Source organism: Taeniopygia guttata, chromosome 4, assembly GCF_048771995.1.
Source record: "Taeniopygia guttata chromosome 4, bTaeGut7.mat, whole genome shotgun sequence".
Lineage (NCBI taxonomy): Eukaryota > Metazoa > Chordata > Aves > Passeriformes > Estrildidae > Taeniopygia > Taeniopygia guttata.
In genome coordinates this window covers 5,882,047-5,903,479 of record NC_133028.1, presented here as the reverse complement: position 1 = coordinate 5,903,479, position 21,433 = coordinate 5,882,047, and the positions used below count along the sequence as shown (strand labels likewise).

The following is a 21,433-nucleotide window of genomic DNA, read 5'->3' as shown; positions in this document are numbered from 1 at the left end:
CAGTTTTGTACATATCCTGTACTCAAAGCTGGGTTCATTTTTTTTTTTTTTAAATGCTGTAAAAATTAATCACATCACTGAATTCTTGCTTTCTTGCTCCTTGAAAGAAGGAAATTAAGAGTTTTAACTCTTCAGGTCATGGAGAAAGACTGAGCTTTGTACTGCCCAGTTGTAGTTGATGTTTAAACAGGAGACTTAAACAGCAGGAGCAAGTGGTTGAAGTCTTGTTTTATTCAGCTGACAAAGTGGCAAATGATTAATGGCAGGTTACAAACATTATTTTGGTTCGATCACAAGCCCAGTTGGTAAGATGGGGGAACATTAATTCTTACACAAATTGTAGGGAAGCTTCCTGAAGTTGGTTGTCATGACAACTCAAAACCAACAAAAATACAACAGATGGTGAAATTAAATACAGTGCAAGGAAACAAGACAGTACCCGTGCTTTGATTTACTGCTTCCAGCCCCTGCCAACAGCTCTGTTTGAACCCTCAAGAGATCATGGGATTTCTCTCTGACACAGAACAGCTGAACTGCCTCCAAAGCTCCAATCCTAGCTCACTCCACTTGAGTTGTTCCCAACCCCACAGCACTGGCATATGCTGTCAAGATATCCACAATCTGTCTGGTTTCTAGGGTCATGCGTGCTTCCGTGAGCCAGTCGTGTGCCACCCTCCGCGACTCTCCTCGTAACTGGTTGACAAATTTGGCCGCCAGCTCCAGATCTCCGTGTTCGATGCAGTAGGAAGCGTAAGACAGTAACTTAAACGTGTCGAGGTCGTCGGGGCTGAGCTCAGCCGGTGGCTTCAGCTGCTGAGGGTGGAACAGCAGCAGCGACTGCAGGTAGGACAGGAAGTATTGGTACAGGCTGTTCCTGGTCTCGTCGATCATGGCCACTCGTTTTGCCAGTTTTTGGACTGTGTGGAACCGTGCTCTGAGGGCCTCCTCGTTGTACACGCCCCGTGTCAGGGACTCCTGCGGGAGAGCTGCCGTTAGGGCTTCCGTGAAGGCGTTGTCGGCGCAGCTGGCTTTGATGGCCTTCACCGCGCTCCCCAGGGGCTCCGTGGGGCTGTCCCCCGTGCCTGATCTCATGCAGTATTTCAGCGCTTCCACGGACAGCCACAGCTGATGGGCCTTCCTGGCCTCCTCCTCTGCCACTGCGTGACCTGCAAGGGAAGCCAAGAAGGGGCTCTCAGTTGGGCACACGTGGCTTTGAGAACAAGCAGCAACAGCCATCCCTCTCTACCCTCTGCTTTCCAAAGCAGCCACCCCATCAGCACGTGCTCTAAAGCAAGTCTGTCCCTCTGTTCAGAGCCAGAAAGAACCACCTCAGACTCGCTCATCTGTGCTCAGCAGTGTGAGCTGTGTGCCTAAGCCTGGGTTTAGACACCCAAGTTTGGCCAAGGGGCCTTTGGGGAACATAGTTCTAGTCCTTAATGAGGAATTCAGTGCTCACTCTCGACTGCTTGCTCAATTCCCTTCAGCCTGGCATAGGCAGTGTTTATATCCAAGGTGAAGTTGTCAAGCTGTTCCTGAGTAAGGCGTCTGAACTGTATCTCCTGTTCGCTGAGCTTCTCAGATAGGTTCTGAAACAGTGCAATACAAGTAACAAACAGCTGGTTAATGATATTTACCTTATTTTTAAGACACATTTCTCTAAATCTGTTGTCCTTGTTAGGGCCAATGCATACAGTAAATAAAATATATCAGAAAGAAACCTTATTGGGGTGAATTTAACAGTTACTGCACTTGTGTCAAAAATTTGTCACTTACAACAAAAGCTTTTCAGACAAGTCTGAATAAAACCTACACGTTTATAAACCTGCAGTCAATATCACCTCAAGGTAAGCCCGCTTCCCTCCCCAGCCCCCATTTCAATTCCCTGGAACACGGCTCAGAACACTTGTCATATTAAACGTGTGCTTTGCAGGGGTTTAAATATCTCTTTAATTCCCCTGGGGACTCCTCTCCCTTACCTGCTCAAATTCCATCTTTAGATCCTGCTCCTGGATCTTCAGGACGTCTCTGAGGTGGTCGGTGTGGGCAGCAGCCTGGCGCCGGAGCTGGGTCCGCATCTCGCTCTCCATCACCTCCCGCACCTCTTCCACCTGCACACACACAAGGATGTAATGCACCACCACTGCTCAGCTGCTTGTCACACACTGTCACAGGATCACAGTGATTACTCGGGGTACATGTCAGAGCAGTGGCACTGACAGAGCCTGTATTTCATCTTAAAGACCTGCTGAGGTCCAGTTTTACAGCTGAGCCTTTTCCTAGAGATGTTAAGATGGTTCACCATGTGAGTGAGTAACTGCTGGTTACTCAGTAGGCACTTAGTGCAGCTACCAAAGTAGTATATAAAAAATACAGTAACATGTCAAATCAAACACTTTTGGAAGCTGGTTTATAAATGAGCTTCCAAACCCAAGAGACTTTACCTTTTCCCAGCATAGCTCTATAATGGCCACACAAGGTCAGATCAAACACTGAATTTCTCAGTGAGGGTAGTGAGGCACTGGCACAGACTGCCCAGAGAAGCTGTGGCTGCCCCAGCCCCTTTCCCAGATCATGCTGGCTTGGAGCAACCTGGTCTTGGGGAAGCGGTCCCTGCCCATGGCAGGAGGCTGGAACAAGGTGATCCTGAAGGTCCTTTCTAACCCAAATCATTCTAGGATTTATTTTGACCCAGCAATCCTATCTCCAACAGGAGCCAAGTAACTTCACAAAGTCGTTCCCAGTAAGATTTTACCATTCTAACTTTGCAGCAGTTTCCTTGCTCAACATCTCCTTTTCATGTTTAGCCTGGGGTCACTCATGTGAAATCTCCCACTACATCTGGCCTCTTCCATTAACTCTTCTACCTTCCTTTTGAGCCAAAGATTTAACCAGGTGCTTTAGGCCACTTTACCTTCCTCTCCTGTTCTAATTCAATCTCATTTTTGTGACGCTCCAGCGCTTTGGCCACTGCTGCCTCAAACGCTTTTTTATCTTCAAGTTTCTGCTTCTCCAGGGCGGACTCGATGTGCTGCTGCTCCCGGACGCGCTGCTCCGCCAGCTCCCGGTTCAGCTGGTCGATGCGGCGGTGCGCGTGCGCGATCAGGGAGTTCAGGTCATCTGTGGACAACTGCCCGGCTAAAGGGAACACAGGGCGTGAGATGGGGATGGGAACCTCAGGGAACTGCTGCAGTGCCCCCCCGTCTCCCACTCTGGGGCTCCAAGGGGTTATTGACCAGAGAGCTTGTTCTAGGGAAGGTCTCTGAGCACTTCAAGCCCTTGACTTGTGCTAATGCCCACCTGAGACCACTTTCTGAACTGTATTTTCATTCCAGGAGAGAAATTATCTTGGCTTCTTCTGAATTATTCCCAGCTGTAATTTACACTTCAATATCCGTGTCGCACTCAGAGACTGTCAACAACTCTGTCATTTCCTGGTTTTTACACCACCACATATTTTCCCCTCTGCCAGCACACAGAGCAGCAGGGAATGTCACTGTGAGGGACAGACAGAATTACATTTTCTCTTCAACAGCTCTCTAGATGAACTGCTCCTAATCAGATTCCTTACCCCAGATTGTACCTTTCAGGTCTGGCTACTCAGAGGGCAGAACAATTCACAACCACATGATACCTGGGACAGGAGGACCCAAGCTAGCCCTGCAGCATTTGGTGACCTGAGAAGGGCTTTATAAAATGCTGCAGCTTATTTTGCACTGGCTGCCAGCTAAATCATCTGTATGGAAAGCTGGGACTACTTGGGAAAGCATTCCTGAAGGGTGTCAAGCAAGCAAGTTTGCACAGTCCTTCAGTCACCTTGCTGTTGAGTGGACAAAGAACTGGCACAGGAGGACTTGGAGCAGTGGTGCTCATTGTCCAGTGGGAAAGCTGAGCAGCAGCACCGAGCTCAGCTGTTGGATGTAACAGTGCTACAAAAATACCAGTTTGTGGCTTGAGCCAAGTGTGCAACCCAAAGCATACCTCAGCCTGAAATGTTATAGGAATGCCACATTTCACCCTTTGTTAACTGCCTGTCACTTAAAGCCACGCCCCACACAAACATAAAAAAGGACAAAGAGAAGAAATAACTTTCAAGGGACAAGAACAAATGACAGTAACTCACCTAAGTCAGTTATCTCTGCAATAGAAAGAAGTTGGGAAAGTTAATGCACATTCACTACAGCAAGGCAGTCATGCAAAAGTAAAATAGAAAACTAAGGTTATCTACAGTGACTAAAACATGAGACCAAGTCCTTAGGAATTCGGGAAGAACAGCATGTGGAGTATAAAAGTTTCTGTAATACAGGCAAGATATAGCCCAAGACACTCTAACCACTAAAACCACCCTTGGAAACCCACAGATGGACACCTGAATTCAGCCAAAGCAAGGAACAGAAGCCTGAAGTAGGAAAGTGCAACAGGACACTGGAAATTTTAGTCTGCCATTTCTAGGGTCTTACAAACAGAAGCAATTGGTCAAGAAACAAATTCCCCAGTGGCAGTGAGAGTCAGGGACCCCACATATACTGGGTGTAGGGCTGGCTGTTTTCTAAATGAAAACTGACATTCTAAAAGTCTGGTGTATTCATTTAGCCAGGGAAAATTATTTTGTGGACTATGGTCCACATTCCTAAAGCATAAAGTAGCATTAAGAAAATCTGTTGTAATTCTGCATTGTATACTTCAAGAAAAATATTAATTCAATACTCACACAAATTTTTTCAAATGATGGTTATTACTTCTATAAAATAATCTGTAACTTGGAAATAAAGCCTTAACAGCTGCCTCTGAACAGCTGTTCAGAAACAGAAACCAGCTAGAAAAGTCTGAGATCACTCAGTACACTTATATCAAACCCTGAGTGAAAATCTGTGGGTTTTAGGGAATTAATTTTTTTTGAACTACCACAGACAGTAATTGTTCCATGGACACATCACACATTGGTTCTTGCAGGAGTTCATCCACAGGAATGGTGAACACACACAATCCACCTCCTGCAACTCTGCTTGTCTTTTAAAATGAAAGCAGCTAAGGTGAGCAAGAGTACCTGTGGCAAGGAGGGTGCAGAGAGCATTACTGGGGCTGAGCTGGCTGTTCACTGCTTTTGTGCAGCACTGGCTGTTGCTACAGGTGTGTTACTGTGCCAGTTCAGTTCAGAAATAAAATGTACTGGGGCAGGCAGGGTATAAACAATGAAACTTCTCCATTTCAGTTATGATGTAGAAAAGCTTAGGAAGTTTTTTATCACCCTGTAACAATAGTGTTTTATAATACTTCTAATCACAGAGTCAACTAACTATTTGATTACTGATTAACAGCATATTTGATTGAAATCTAGAATGACCTGGCTCCCTTCTTGAAATACCAGAGAGGGGAGAGATGTTCATACAACCAGTATGGTATTTATCACACAAGAGCTATGTTTTGTTATACTTCCCATACAGCACAGATAGAACTAATTCTCTTCATAACACCTGCTTTAGATCATTTTAGTTGTGAAATTACTTTCACTTCAGACCAACCAAATACTGTGGAAATTTGAAAACTGGGATGGTGGACATGGAGTGCCATGCACTACAAACCACAGTGCAGCAAGCACGAGGTGACCCCTCTCCAGTGAGAGACTTACTCATCCCCTTCCAGCCAGGCTTCACGTCGGGGGTGATGCTGTCCAGCTCCTTCTGGAACTCCTCTCTGGCTTTGGCCACCAGCTCATGGTACTGAGCCACGATCTTGGCCTCAGACTGCGCTGCCTGAACCTGAACAAACAAGGGTGAGATCAATGTGTTTTCAAGGCAAGGATTGAAATTGAAGGCACATAACATTTAAAACCAAGCCCTGGGATATGGGCACATATCAAGGCCCAGCCCAAACAAGTCAAACTCACTTGGGAGAGCACAAAAACCTGTGATATTAAACCTCTCTTACACAATAATTATTTGCTGGAACTATAACTAATCCATTTTGCCTCACTGTAACTACACAGCCAGTCTTTAGCCTGGACAGGACCAAGAGTACCTTGAACTCAGTTTATATCTTAAACATCTCCAGCTCCTTTTCTCTGCTCACAGCCATCACACAGGCCTAGTAAGTGATGCCTGTGATTGCTGCATCCTCAGTGAGTTCTGATGTTCCCACTATCAGGCTATATTCACTTCAAACACACCTGATGAATTACTAACTGTCCTGAAAAGGGAGTTAAACTTCACCTTTACATTTCTTTCCCAGTCTTCTGAACTGCAAAGTGATTCACCACCAAGTCATTACCACATGTTGAACTCCTGCCTAAATTGTGGTAAATTACCTCGGAATCAAATGGGAAGAATTACAAGTTGCCAACATAAAGGACTGGCACCATCAAGCCACTGCAGCCTCTTTCAAGACAGAGTTCAAGTTCTCATGAAGATCTTACCATGTCTGATTATTGACAGTATAACCAGCTCAAAGCCCGAGTACAGCTATAAGAGGATGGATTAACAATTCACAATGCACTGAAACGGTCACAGCACTGAGCCTGTCTGAGCTCAAGAAGTGTTTGAACACTCTCAGGCACAGGGACAGAGACAATACTCTCACACACATCTTGGGGGTGTCCTGTGCAGGACCAGGAGCTGGACTCAATGATCATGATGTGTCCCTTCCAACTCAGCATGTTCTGTGATTCTATGAAATATCTCACTCCCTACAGAGGATTTGGGAATGGGTGGTCTGCACAAGCTGCCAAGGAGTCCCTACTCTAGAGGCAATTATAAACAGTCTGAGAAAGCTTTACCTTTTTCACCACATTGTCCAAGTCCACAATCATATGATGGAGATTTTCTTCTGCAGCAACAATGTGAGGTTTGGCTCCTGCCAGTTGAGACTTCTTGGCCCTCTCGATAACACCCTTTGTCTTCTCTAACTCCTCTCTGAAAAGAGAAGCAGCTGTTAAATGTAACACAAAAAGGGCTTATCACCCAAAAGAAAATTTACTTTCTGTTGTAGGTATTCACAAGGACAACTACTGGGTAACTCTAGTGGTGCTTCCTATCTACCAACTCTAAGATGCTTTGACTAAGGATTACTTTTTTCCCAAAGCCTGAAACCTAAAGATGTCAGTGTGGCTATTCCATGTAAAATGAGATTTATACTGCAATTAGCATTCAGGATTTAGCTGGAGGGAAGATGGAAGTTCATTGAAAGGAATTAGTATTAGTAAAACTAGAGATTAAAATTAGGTTAGAGTTATACAGCAGCAAGGAAACATTTTTAATAGAGATGGCTTACGCTTGCAGAAGTGTTTTGGACATGGTGACTGGTGGAGATTAATGAGGATGGGAGAGAATTTATAGTGCTCTGTAAAGATAGATTTTGGTTTTTTATAATTAGGAAAGAAATGCTTTCCTCTAGCACAATTTGAAATCAAGGAAAAAGTGAAAAAATGTTCCTTTTCCAAATCCATTCAAACCAATGGAAGTTTCCAAGGACCTCATTAGAATAAAGAATAAGCTTTAAAATAAGTAAATTAAGAAAATAAATAAAAGCAAAGATATCCAGTAGAGCAATAGAGAATGAAAGCAGCTGCATGTGGGGTTTGCATTAGCTTTGTTTTTACAATGAAACCTCAGTTACATCTCCCACTAATTTTAGTCAGCCCAGCAACATCAAAGATAAGGCAAGTTTATAATGAGGTAATAGCAACGATGCAGCTTCAAGGATGATGTTCCCCTCTCAGCCTTAGAAGCATCAAAGGGTTTCCAAATTTATTTCTAACCTCACTACAAGGGCATCTTGGAGATACTGTTTGTCATTTTGTTTCTGCTCTTTCGGTGCCCATAGACCACACTCAGGGCACATCAACACAGGTCATACAGACCCCAGGGTATGAGCAGTGCTGCCATTCACAATTCAAGTTCTTCTTAGGCATGTGCTCAGTAAAAATCTAATTGCTTAAAAGCAATTCTGTGGACACAGGGAACTACCAAAGGATACTGCAAGGTTTCATTTTTTCATTACAACTAAAAGAAGCTGGTGATGTTGCTGACTCAATACATGGACTCATCCTCAAACAGTTTGGGTTGGAGGGGACTTTAGACATCATCTCATTCCACCCCCTGCCATGGACAGGGACACTTTCCACTGGAACAGGTCACTCAGAGCCCCATCCAACCTGGCCTAGAACACTTCCAGGGATGGGGCAGCCACGGCTTCTATGAGAAACCTGTGCCAGGGCCTCACCACCCTCACAGGGAAGAATTTCTTCCTAATATCCAATCTAAATCTGCCCTCTGTCAATTGAAGCCATTCCCCCTTGTTCTGCCTTTGTAAAAAGTCCCTCCCCAGCTCTCTTGTATCCCCTTTAGGTGCTGGGGTGCTTGAAGGTCTCCCCAGAGCCTTCTCTTCGCTAGGCTGAAGTCCTTACAATAGGTTTATTATTAACAAAATTATTCAACAATAATACTAAAAGCACTGTGGATTTTTTTTTCATCTTACTTGAACTTACCAGCACTCTATGTTAGTAGTATGGAGATAAGTAAGTTCTTAAAAAGAACAGGACCTTTTCAGACTCTCTGGTACAGGGAGGACTTTGTGCACAAGGCACAGCTAAATTAAAATGCTCATGCTAATGAGTACTAAACCATCTTTTGATTTGGCACAAATAGATCATTCAATATGAACACAGGTGACTCCATATGTTCTAGAAACTCATCTGGTGTGTGCCAGCCCTCAGATGAGCAATGTAACTTATTAGCCCCAAGACTGAAATCCAGCAGCTCACTTGGCTTTCAGAAGGGCGTCAGCAGCTTCATCCACGGCTCTCCTGCGGTCCTTCAGCGCCTCCTCCAGCGTGCGCCACTGGGAGGATTTCTTCCCTCCAGCCTCCTGCAAGCACAGACTCCTCATTAGAGCATTATAATCACTGAACAAGAGCTGCCACAGAGTGGAAGCCTGCAGAGATTCACATGTTGCTGAACATTTCCCTCAAACTGAGCACCATTTTTGTGTTTTTCAACAGCACAGCTGGAAGTTTTACAAGTGATGTTTATCTTCCAACATTTTGTTTTGGTTTTGTTTGAGTCTTAATGTTTTTTTCTCCTGAGCCACAGACCTTTATTCACCCAGAAGAGCTTACATGAGAATCACTGTATGGTGTACAGCCTATAGTGGGGAAATCTCCACATGTATTACAGTACTTTAATACTTTAAAATTGCTTTCAAGATAATACTTAGAGAACCATAATACTTTAAAGTTGGTTGATTTTAAATTAAGCTTAGTAATTAAGCTTAAAAGAAATTTCTTAAGCCAGTTATTTTACTAACTGTTAGGTTAAGTCTTGAGTGCTTGGTTGTTTGCCCATGTCCCTGCTAATTGTTTAGCAACTGAATTTTATCTCTGCTCCAGAACTGAATGGGCTGTGGCAGACTCATACAAACCCTGGCATGAGCACACCACAAACGTTATTACTTGTACAGCCCCTCATCCCCTTCCTATTTCCTGACAAGAAACAAACAATCCAGCAAGAGGATGTTGGCAAAAAGGAAAAAGTTCAATGGAATTATTGGTGTGGACAGCATGATCTTAACTAGGTAAAAAAAGTCTTAGGAATTAAAATAAAACTAATTAAAATACAGTGTGAAAACTATTCATGTCATAACTTGAATTTTCTTCTTCCAAAAAGAAAATAGAGGAGTTGGGAAAAAACCCCAAACAACAAAATTCAAAACTGAAACCACTGTATTGTTTGACTATACCACATTTCATAAGTGGAAAGATAAGTTAAAACTGTGATAAATGTAAAGGCATTGCAAGAAAATATTCCAAATTTATTTTAATTCAGATTGAAGTTTTGCTAAACACAAAGAAAAAGAACACAGCACTTGTCCAATTTACCTCAGAATCGTCCATGGCCTCCTTCAGTATTTGGGAATGAGCATTCACTGCTTGCACAGCTGACTCCTGAGCAGTGATAGCCTGAAGGGTTACACGAGCAGTTGTGTTTAGGGCTCCTTCTAGAGTTGCTGCAAGGGCTGGAAAAAAAAGTTAAGTTAATTAAACAGTAAAGAAAATAACTTTCTAATCAGTAAAATAACACCTTACAGCCTCTATATGTCATATTATTTTCTATTATCTAAAAGGGCTGGTCAGTTTGGGAATTTCAAACAGTTTTAACAGCAAGCTACAGAAGATCACCAAAATGCTCTCCTCATTTAGAGGAGGGGTATTAATGTGCAACTCTGCACCTACAGCAAAACACCACCCAGTGGAAGACCTCTCCCCATGGGACTGCAGGGGAGTGCAGGTATATCCCATGTTCATTTGTTCTAATGGTTCTGGAAACAAATTTTCATATCTTCCCTGAACCTTGAAGTCTATTCCAACCTCAATTTTTCCATAATTCTTCAATTCTCAGTTATTTATGTGGGTGGAAGAAGCCTCACCACCACTCCCACTGCCAACTCCACTGCTTCACTGTCACTCCCACATGCAAGAGGTGTGTAAGGAGCTTAGGACTATAAAGCCAATGCAATTCCACAGTTCTGTCCCATGCAACACACACAGGAACAGTGACAGTGTGGACTCACCTGACACCTTCTCTTGCTCCTCTTTGTCTTGCTGGGCAAGCCGGGCTGCAACTTCTTCTGGTGGTCGTTCTTTTACAGCATAGGAACCTTCCTGCTGTTTACCTATTCAGAAGCAAAAAAAGTGTCAAACTGCTTAAGTGGAGACTCCAAATTAGTGTACAGAGGTTACTTGTAGGGAAGTAACTTTACCAAAACTGATTTTTATAGTTGGCATCACTTTGTAGATCTGACTTCTGCTTAAAGCCATGCTGGAACTACCTGAAGAATCTTTATATCCATAAGTGCAAAGGCACTTAAAGACAAGAGCATGGACACCTCACATGCACTTGGAGATTTTCCACTGTCTAGTTACAAAATTACACAAGAATCAGAAGTCAAAGGCAAAGCAAGAAGTGAGAAACACTTACAGAGCCAAGGTTAAATTTCAAGTGAATCTCTGTTCTTGCTTTTTCTCAGTTCTCCTCTGGCATGCTTACAGAGCCCAAACTAAACAATGAAGGATGAGTGAGAAGGCTACGGTGGGTCACAATTACATTCAATTCCCTTGCCTACAGCCACCTAAAATGCCTTTAGAAATGAGAGTTGACCTAACAAACACTCTCAAGATCAACAGCGAGCTGCATCTGAACTGACAAGACAGCCCAGAGCTCTCAGCCTCAAGCTGCAACAAAACCTATCAGGTCACCTCTGAATAATGCTGATGTTACTCTGCAGCATGTACTTAACCCTGGCATGCTTTCTATGAAATGTGCTCTTAACTAGAGTTAATGTAAGCTAATCTCATCTGGAAGAGACCATTATCTCAAGGCTGGTGTCTCTTGTTGAGTTTAACAATAAACACAGTTTCTTCACTTGTCCCTGGGCAGAGCTGCTCTACTGAACAGCAATCACAAAGCCACCAAGAGCAGAGGCAAACTGGAATGTGCAAGTTCAGTTCAGCACAAAGGCAGGCTTTGCTCTTGTGCTCACACCTATACCCGTCCCAGGCATCTGCAGCTCTCACTGTGACCAAAATCTAGTAACAGATGATGGAAGTTTCCTGCACAAGGCACAGAAACTCACAACTTTCAACACTGACAAATACCGACACAGAAGCAAGAATGCATGCACATGAAGCTAGAGGATTTGGATTTTCTTCATTGTATTCACGTGAATTTTTCACCTTCTTCAGTCTGTATCCCCGGAGCTGGCACCGACACAGCTACCCCTGTTGCAGAGATGATCTGTGCTGCAGCCTTGCCTGCTGTTAAACACAGTTGCAGAACACACCAGTTAGTACAGCTGGGGAGATGGGCTCCATCTGCCAGAGAAGGACGCCAGAGCATCTTCGGCCAGGGGCCTGCTGAGCTGGGGAGGAGGGGCTTAAACCAAAGCTGCTGGGAGAGTGGGCACAGGAAAAAGGAACCTCACTTCATGGGGACATGGTGGGATGGCAGCTGTGACTGGAGTGCTGGAATGGAAGGATGAAGGCTCTTTAGGAAGGCCTGGCAGGAGAGACAGGGAGTGCAATCACCCTCTTTGTCAATGACCAACTGGAGTGCATGGAGCTCTGCCTGGGAGTGGATGAGGATCCAACCAAGAGCTTATGGGTCAGGATTAAAGGGAGGGCAGGGACAGGTGACATTACACTGGGAGTCTGCTGCAGGCTGCCTGAGCAGGATGACAGAGTAGAAAAGGCCCTCCAGTGAGGGAGCAGCATTGCTGAATAAGGGAAGAGCAAGTGACATCTCCCTGGATTTCAGAAAGCATTTGCCACTGTCTTGCATGACATCCTTATCTCTAAATTGGAGAGACATGGATCTGATGGATGCACCACTCTGTAGGTAAGGCACTGGCTGGATGGTTGTACTCAAGAGTTGTGGTCAGTGGCTCAATGGACACCAGTGGTAAGTGTGTTCCTCAAGGTCACTGTTGGGACCAGGACTGTTTAACATCTTTGTTAGTGACCTGGGCAAGTGGGAGTGATGCACCCTGAACAGGTTTGCTGATGACATCCAGCTGAGCTGTGCAGTCACATAGCTGAGGGAAGGAGGGAAGGGATGTTCATCCACAGGGACCTGGACAGGCTCAAGAGGTGGCAGTGTGTGAGCCTCATCTGGCTCATCAACATCAAGTGGAACATCCTGCACTTCGGTCGGGGCAAGTCCAAGCACAAACATGGGCTGGGGGGAGAATGGATCAAGAACAGCCCCCAGGAGAAGGACTTTGGGATGCTGGTGGATAAGAGGCTCAACATGACCTTGTCATGTGCACAGACAGTCCAGAAACCCCGTGTCCTGGCTGGATCCCCAGCAGTGTGGGCAGCAGGTCAAGGGAGGTGATTCTGCCCCTCTACTCTGCCCTGGTGAGGCCCCACCTGCAGTGCTGCATCCACCTCTGGGCCCCCACACAAAGAGGACATGGATCTGTTGGAACAAGTCCAGAGGAGGCCATGAAGATGCACAGAGGGCTGGAGTCCCTCTGCTATGGAGACAGGCTATGAGAGCTGGGGGTGTTCAGCATGGAGAAGAGAAAAGCTCCAGGGACACTTTCAATTATCATCCAGTACCTACAAGGGGTACATGAGAGCTGGAGATGGTCTTCTGCAAGGGCATGGAGTGACAGGACAATGGGGAAAGGCTTCACACTGACAGAGGGCAGGCTTAGATTAGATACTAGGAGGAAATTCTTTATTGTGAGGGTGGTGGGGCACTGGACCAGGCTGCCCAGAGAAGTTGTAGCTGCCCCATCCCTGGAAGTGCTCAAGGCCAGGTTGGATGGGCCTTTTGGGTCTAGTGGAAGGTGTCCTTGTCCTTAGCAGGGGGTTGAAATTAGATGATTTTTAAGTTCTCTTCCAAACCATTCCATTCTAAGTGCTATAATACATTAACAGGGCTGTAAGACTTAATTTTTTCCTCTGCAGAAAAATATTAATTGGATGTGGATGTTATTATTTCCAGAAGAAGATGATTTCCTGGATAAACAGCAACAAGATATTAGTTACACAAACACAGAGCCATTAGAGATAAACGTAAAAAGACATCACAAGTGCTCCTCTCTAAACGAGTCCCATTTGATCTGGCTTTACAGTAGCCCAGTAATTATCCAAAATTAATTAAGGATCTTGTGCTAATGATAGTCTCAGAGTCCAGCACCTGAAGTTCTCTTCCTGCTGAGTCTCACATCTAAACTATGCAGGTTAGTAATTATTTATCTCAGATTCCATATATCCTCTAAATTAAATCTATTTCCTTAAAAATAGGGGGGAAAAAAAAGCTAAAACCACTTCATGCAAATGTTATGACTTGGAAAGAAAAAATTCAAGAAATTACAACATTTACCTTCAATCATTCAAAGGACAATTTTAATCTACTCTGACATATATGACACAGGATACGATTAGGCCATTTGCTTCTTTGTACATGACACTCTATAAACTTACCTCCTTTTTCCTCTGTAGGAGCAGCACCTTCTGGTTTGCCTATCTGGGATTTGGGAACAGGCTGTTTGGACTCTTTCATTACTTCTGCTACAGATGAGATCTTCAGTGGACCTTGATGTACCTTGAAAAGTCAGAAATAAGAGATATCATCAGCATTTCAAACAGCTTGGATTTCACCGATTCCAGTATAATAGAAAAGAACTTTCCCATATCCAGGTGTCTGTACCATAAATCTCAGCTTCAAAGTGTAAATTAAAACAGCTATCTAATCCCTTGACTTGATTTTTAATTCAGAAGGAATTTTTATGATTTTCTCCTCTCCAAAAATTGGAGGTAGAATTGTAGCAGTTCTCACTATAAACAAATATTTATTAAATTATACATAAAAAACAAATCGTTTCATGCCCCAAATATTCCAAGCACTTCTGAGTGTTTTGAATGCAGAAACTCTAAGTTTGACTCCACTGATTTCCTTTTGAAAAGTTTCAGATGCTGGTGGTTGGGGCACATAAACACACAAACACAGAGTATTGTGACATTTCATTATATTAATCCCTTAATATCCATTGTGGAAAGCCACAAGGTAAAAACAAAACCATCTGAGTTAGAGCCATGACTGGGGAGTTGATAACTCTGCTGATCAACCTGGTTTGCAAAATTCCCTAGTGCCTGGGAGGCACCAAGGGCTTGGATGATCACACAAACTGTAGCAAAAACAAGAGAGAAAATTTTGTTGACTGATATTCCCCCACTCATTAAGAACAGCTTTCTTAAAATTAAATTTAAAATATTTTAAGTTTCCTGAAGGCCAAACGGCTTCTAAAAGCTGAAAAAAAAAACATGGCCAGAGTAGATTTTCAGTATTCTTGATTACTGGTAAGTGTTTCCTTTCACACAGAGGAGCAGAGAAACTTCCAGGTTTCAATTTCATCTGAGCTGTGCCAAAGGCAGTATCAGATTTTCCCTTCTCCAGGGCAGTGCCACCAAGATTTCAAAGAGTGATGCTTATGCCTGGCTCTGTACCATTCAAATCCTTACTTATTCAAGAATGTTCTCAGTCTTCTTTAAAAAAGGTTCATTTAGAGTAAGTTTTGTAATTTTGCTATACCACTAACTATACTAAGCCTCTAGTAAAGCAGTTAAATTCCAGCCTGTCACCTGCCTCCCTCTCTCCCCATTTTATTTCTGAGTATAAGCAGAGCAGCTATTCAGTTGGGATTCTATTAGATTATTTTAGTGTAAATAAAAACAAGTTTTACAACCCACACACCACAATAATGAAACATACAAACACCACTTTTGCAGCACCAAGTAGGAATTGAGTTCATAATTCTTAAACCTTAATTAAAGGAATTCTTAGCACAAAGCAAAATTAATCAGAATTTGAAACCTAAGTGCAGACACTCTCTTTAAGGAGCAGAGAAACGGATGTGTGGGGGTGGATGGGCAACACTCACTGGTTTCTTTGACACTGGTGTGCTGGAAGGTGCAGGGCCAAGTGCCATCTCGAAGAGTTTGTCAGAGTAGGGAATGGCCTTCTCCACGCTCTCCCGGAACTGTCTGTCATAGCTGGCATACAGGACGGTTCCACCTATCCCTCCACCCACGAACAGCAGACCTGCACCAATGATTTTGCCCACGGAAACGCTGAGGAGGAAAGAAGAGTGAAAGGGATGTAAATTATATAAATAAATTAATTAATTACATTACAAACATCAAACAGTTTGTGAGTCTTCAGCTTACAGCTGGGGACCACCACTCTGTTCCAGGACCTCAAACCCAGGACTTGCTTTAAATCACCTTCAGCCTGGTACAACACTGGTTAGTAACTAACCCAAAGGTAAGATGCCAGCCCACAACTTCCATGATAAATTCTGATCATTTTCTCCATCTAAATCTGACTGAACCAAACAAGGAACACACCCCATGAGAAGAGGATTTACTCCACACAAAAACCCCACTGCCAGGAGTCTGCTGCCATGTGAAGCAAGGAGCAGACTCCCTGCTGGTCAGTGTACCAGCAGAACCAGCTCCAGCCCCAGAGCCCGCTACGTACCCGGACTCCCCGGCGTGGGTGGCATATCCGCGGCACAGGCGCGATGGACGGAGGGAGGCTCTCACACAGCGACTGTTCTGTGGGGAGAGGCAGGGTCAGTGAGCACACTGAGGCATTTTCCTCCCTCTCAACACCAGGACTGGGCTGCCTGGCTCCTCTGCCACAGCCTCAGTGTGTCTGCAGGAAAGCTGAGAGGGCACCACAACAGCGATGCTGGACTCTTCTGTGAACACATGGAGAGCTTTCCCACGGGCAGCTTCCACGTTCCAGCTCCCAGGTTCAGGGCTTTTTAAGAAGTCATTAAATTCTTTGAAAAATGAATTGAAAATTTGAAAAATTAGAAGGAACAAACCTCTATCCCAGCTTCTTTCTGCATTTATTTTGCTGATTTACGTGCTGGGCAGTACAACTGGGTTAGTTTCTAATGCATTTCAATCTCACACACTAGAATGGCTCAGTGTGAGTGGGGCAGAACACAACAACAGCTGTTTAAATGCTCAAAACTACTTTTAATTCTTAAGATACACAAGCAATTCTCCTTAAGCTTCCAAACCAAGACTACTACTTTAAAATAATTAATAACATGTACACTTTCCAGACAGACATCAGATTATAATATAAATTAAATTACTATATGAAGAATGATACTTTATTATATTCTACTTAACAATATCCACATTACCAAGATTTTTATCTTCTCTGAAGGACTGGTTAAGCTACTCTAAGCTTACAGAAGAAAACACACTGTTGGCCTCAGAGGTTTTTTCCCCACATGGGAATTACTAACAGGGAAATACAGGACTCATGAGAAATCCAAGCACAAGGCACAAAAAGAACTTTTCCCACAGCTGAGGTATTTTGCCCAACAGGGAATTTTTTCTTTAAAAAAGAAAAAAAACCTGGGAGATGTTCTACTACAACATAACCCCAAAAGACAAGTTTCTCTATTTCCTTTTGCACATGGCAATAACATGCACAACTCTTGTGGTTTAGGTCCTGTCCAACAGCACAGACAGGAAAAGGCAGGAACACTGCATTCTTATTCTTTCCACAAAGGCAGCCAAAACATTTTTAATTAGCAGCAGGAGCACATGTACAGCAAGAGGAAGCGTGCTCCTCTTGCCCCTGAGACCTGCAGGAGCCCTCCCTGTGGGTGGTTTTCTGGATTGTGATGGATAGAAAGGGCAACAAAATAATAAATAGATTCCGTAGCATTTTTGATTTTCTGACTTGACTGGCCCAGGAGTATTTCCTGAAGCTTCAACAGTCCTTTCAAGGGGAATTTCACTAATAAAAGCCTCGCAAATAATTTTGTTACCAATTTTTGAACATAACAAAAATTGACTCTCAGTATGTCCCCATTACACCATGAAGCACAGGAGGAGCAAATAATCCAGTATTATGCATACAACTCAATCCAATAAAATGAGAAGGGAAAAACCCCTGATTCTCTATGCATCAATTCAGACTGAATTTCCAGTCCCTTCTATCACTTTGGGATTACAGATTTTGCCTGGTGCTCCCCTGGAATAAGGCATCACTTCTGAGCTCCTGGCCAGGCTTTCTGGGGGTGATCCCACCCTGCACCACTGCCACTCCCACATCCTTGCTCGGGCTGGACTTGCCCTCTGGGCCAGCTCAGCCCTGTCCCTGTTGGCTAAAACCCCTACTCACACCTGGTGATGGCAAACAACACTGGACCCATGTGGCTCCACACCTTCAGCACACACCAGTTCCTGCCCTCAGGATCAGGCTGTGCTCACCAAGGCAGAGGAGAACACCTGCTTCTCTTAGCTCAGCATTTATGCTTCATACAATCAAGAGGGGTTTTTTGGAGGGATTACTGATTTTAGTCCAGATGATCTTTAGAGATCTCTTCCAAGCTGGACTGTTCTAGAATTAGCCAAATGCTCACTTCTATTTATTTTTCATCAAGATGAGAGGAACCAAAACACAGGCCCTCCATCTCTGGCATTGGGACTCTCACACGGGTAGCAGTAATTAAACCCAAAACAAGCCCTCACCAACTCCACCTTTCAAGTCACTGCAACAAATTTCCACAGCTGGCCAGTGGAGCAGCAAATGAAAATCTGTAGGTACCCATGTTTTATGAACAGAAGCCCAGTTTTTCCTCTCTCACATCCAGATACACTAAGACCTCCAAAAATCACTGATTTTTTTTAAAAAGTAATTTTTAAAGAAGTATTGCTCTCTCTTGGCCACCATAATAATATTGCTTGTATTTGCTGTACTGCCATAATATGGAGATTAGCAGGTAGTTTCTAATCTCCCCTTTGCAAAATTTCCAGGACTTTGTAAATTTTCAGACCCCTGACATTTATTTGTAATAATGCCTCAAAGAATTTTGGAGAAATTAATCACATGTGCTTTGCTGTGCCCTTCAAAAGGCAGAAACAAACCACTTTCTGTCCTGCAGAAGACAGCAAATTCTTTGGATGAGGCAGTAAGGACACAGCAAGGATGCCTACAGCAAGGGCACTGTGGGGCAGCTGTTTCTATTTCTTCCTCCTCCTCCAGCAGTTCTAAATGATATCTGTTTCATTCAACTTCTTAAATACTCATTATCTTGCATTCACCACCTACTATTTAATCACCACAAGAATCACTCTGTAGGGCACATCACACCTTCACTCTGGTTAATATTATGAGTCCCAGTGATTTAAGGACATTTAAGGATATCCATGTGAGCTCACTCTGGCACAGTGCTCAGAGCAAGAACAGCATGGCAGAACTTCATTAAACAAATTAAATTTGCCTTGCAGGTTTATACTTTATGTGTAACTTCAAATAACCATGGCCAGGACACATCATCCTCTGCTCATTCAGTGCCAGCTCAACCTCTCTGAAGCTCAAGCATCCTGATCCAGAATTTCTGTAACGTGGGATTTGTGCACTTCAACAGAAAGAGCAAACCATAAACTTCATTATTAAGACAGACCAGGTACAACAAGAACATCTGACCACAGAACTCTGATTTTCCATCATTCAAGACTTCTGCCAAATATCACATACTTTTACTAAAAGCCCTGCTTATTTCACAGCAAACTTCAAAAATACTTCAAGAGAAAAATCTCTCTGCAGCACTGCACATGTAAGCAGAAAATATTTCTGAAAGTGATGAAGATCCCCTTCTCTCAAATCCTCTTCAATTTACTTGTTACAAGTTTAGTGATGCTCCACATACAGAGCTCACAGTAGGAAAGAATGAATAAAGAGCTCACAGAAAGAATGAAAGTAGGAAAAAATGAGTAACAGGAAAGAGGGAAGGAAAGAATTAATGAAGTTTTCCCAGTCTCCACCACAAGCTCTCTGGTATAGATAAAAAACTTCAGAGAGTGCTGTGCCATGTCTGTGTTTGCACAGTTCTCAGGGATAAATTCTCCCCTGTGAGAGTGGTGTGGTGTTGCTCAGAGAACCTGTGGCTGTCCTATCCCTGGAAGTGTCCATGTCCAGGCTGGACAGAGCTTGCAGTAACCTGGGATAGTGGAAGGCGTCCCAGCCCAAGGCAAGGAGTTTGGAATGAGAAAGTCTTAAGGTCCTTTCCAATCCAAACCATTCTGTGACTCTTCCACCAAATATTTATAGCCTGATGACCAACTTCCAGCTGCAAAGCACCACCCTGGCTGCTCTGGAGCTGTACAGTCATTCCAGAGACATTCTGCTAAAGGCTGAGCACATGCAAATAGCCGCAAGTGATAAATATCTGCCAAAGCCTGGTTTCTGTCTTCTCAACTTCCAGATGAAACTTTCCACAGGCAAGCAAACCCAGAGTGGGCATCAGGTGACCAAAGGACTCTCCAGCCCTGTAGAGGAAATGAAGCTGCTGCAGTAGGAGAGGCTGGAGCTTTAGAGGGGAGAACCTACAGCTGCTCCTTTGCTAAATCGTGTGAACACAGGGTAGTGAACACTGGAATGGAAAGCAGGACACAAAAGTGATCTAATCAGGTTCATTCTTATCAGCCAGCTGAAATACAACTTGGGGCCTCGGTAAAGGAGTCGCCCGCACCTATAAATCCCCGTGGCTTCCTAAAGTTGGCTTACTGCTTTAGAAAGGCTCCAGAGCACACCACCATTCTTATCTCTGCTGATAAGCAGAGGCAAAGGTCCAGGATAAAAAGCACGAGTCCCACAGGCACTTCTGCCCTGGGCATCGCGTGTTGTGTCCCACCGTGCGGACAGAAGGATCCCCTTACACATGAGCGCTGCCACCACTCGTGTCACACCCCGGGGCCGGTCCGACCCTTGTGGCGGCGGGCGCGCCGGGGCTGCGCGGAGGCGGCGCCGGGGAAGGCAAGGTCACGTCCTTCCCGCCGGGGAGCGCGCCTGCCGCCCGTCCGCGCGGGGCCGGCGGGCCGTGCGCGTCCCCACCGAGCCCCCGCCAGCCCCCGGTTCCCGGCGCTGCCCCGGGGTGCGGCCCGGGAGCGGCGGAGCGGAGCTGCGGGCCCGGCGAGGCCATGGCGGCCGAGACTACAGCCCCCAGCAAGCAGCGCTGCTCCCCGCCATCCCGCTAAGGACTAACACTCCCGGCGTGCCTTGCAGCGGCGCCGCATTCCGTCCCGCGCTGCCCCGCCGCGGTGCACGCTGGGACTGGTAGTCCACAGCAACAAGCAGCGCCCGCCCCCCCGCCTCCGCTGGCGGTCGCGGCCGTCCGTCAGAAGCTGCGCAGCCAATCGCGGCCCGCGCGTGCGGAGTCATTCAGCGCGCGCCGAGCCGCGGTCACAGGGACTCCCCCGCTCCGCAGGCCTGGCCCGGCCGCACCGGCCGCAGGGCCGATCACAGAGGGAGCGGGTCGCGGTGCTGCCCCGGGGAAAGCTCACCTGCCTGGCCGCGGCGAGCCCCGCTCGGCGGCACGCCCGCAGCATGGCGCGGCCCGCGGGAAGGCGCCGTGCGCGGGTCCTGCCGGCGCCGCCTCCGTTCCCCCCCCTTCGGCGGGCACTGCGCCTGCGCGGGCGCTCCCGCCCCGCCAGGGGGCGGCCGCGCGTGACGGGTGTCGCGTGGCCAATGGGAGGGCGGGCACGGGCCGCGCGACGCCGGCGGGGCGGGGCCCGCGCGCGAGCCGCGACTGTCGTGGGGCGGGACAAAATAAAATATAAAATAAAATAAAATAAAAATCACAGAATGGGTCAGGCGGGATGGGAGCACAGTCGGTCCAAACCGCAGCACGCGGCACAGGACTGCAACCAGACAGCGCTGGAATGTCCCCAGTGAGGAAGGCGCCACACCGCCTCTGGGCACTGTGCCCCAGTGCGCGGTCACCGCGCTGCGGAGTTACTCCGCGTGTTTGGTGACACTTGGGGCATTCGCCTCTGCCCATTCCCCCTCATCCTACCGAGCAGAGCTGCTCCCTGCTCCGAGCACCGACCGAAGAACTTCGG

General features: G+C 45.6%; 1 protein-coding gene across 4 annotated transcripts; it reads right to left on the bottom strand.

The window, feature by feature from the left end:
- Window positions 1-213: 213 nt before the first annotated feature.
- Window positions 214-21,034, bottom strand: IMMT (inner membrane mitochondrial protein). Of its 4 annotated transcripts, XM_030270507.4 has the most exons (15): window positions 20,876-21,034; window positions 16,038-16,114; window positions 15,439-15,628; window positions 13,982-14,102; window positions 11,723-11,803; window positions 10,561-10,662; window positions 9,869-10,005; window positions 8,756-8,859; window positions 6,770-6,905; window positions 5,627-5,756; window positions 4,121-4,135; window positions 2,912-3,135; window positions 1,977-2,108; window positions 1,457-1,586; window positions 214-1,166 (listed from the first exon to the last, which is right to left on the bottom strand). In XM_030270507.4, exons 1-15 carry the CDS (start codon window positions 20,918-20,920, stop codon window positions 559-561), a joined length of 2,232 nt encoding a protein of 743 aa, XP_030126367.4. In that variant the 5' UTR covers window positions 20,921-21,034; the 3' UTR covers window positions 214-558. The 4 variants fall into 4 exon arrangements, with proteins under 4 accessions (XP_030126367.4, XP_072784001.1, XP_072784002.1 ...); XM_072927900.1 differs by lacking the exon at window positions 4,121-4,135; XM_072927901.1 differs by lacking the exon at window positions 11,723-11,803.
- Between the last annotated feature and the right edge of the window lie 399 nt (window positions 21,035-21,433).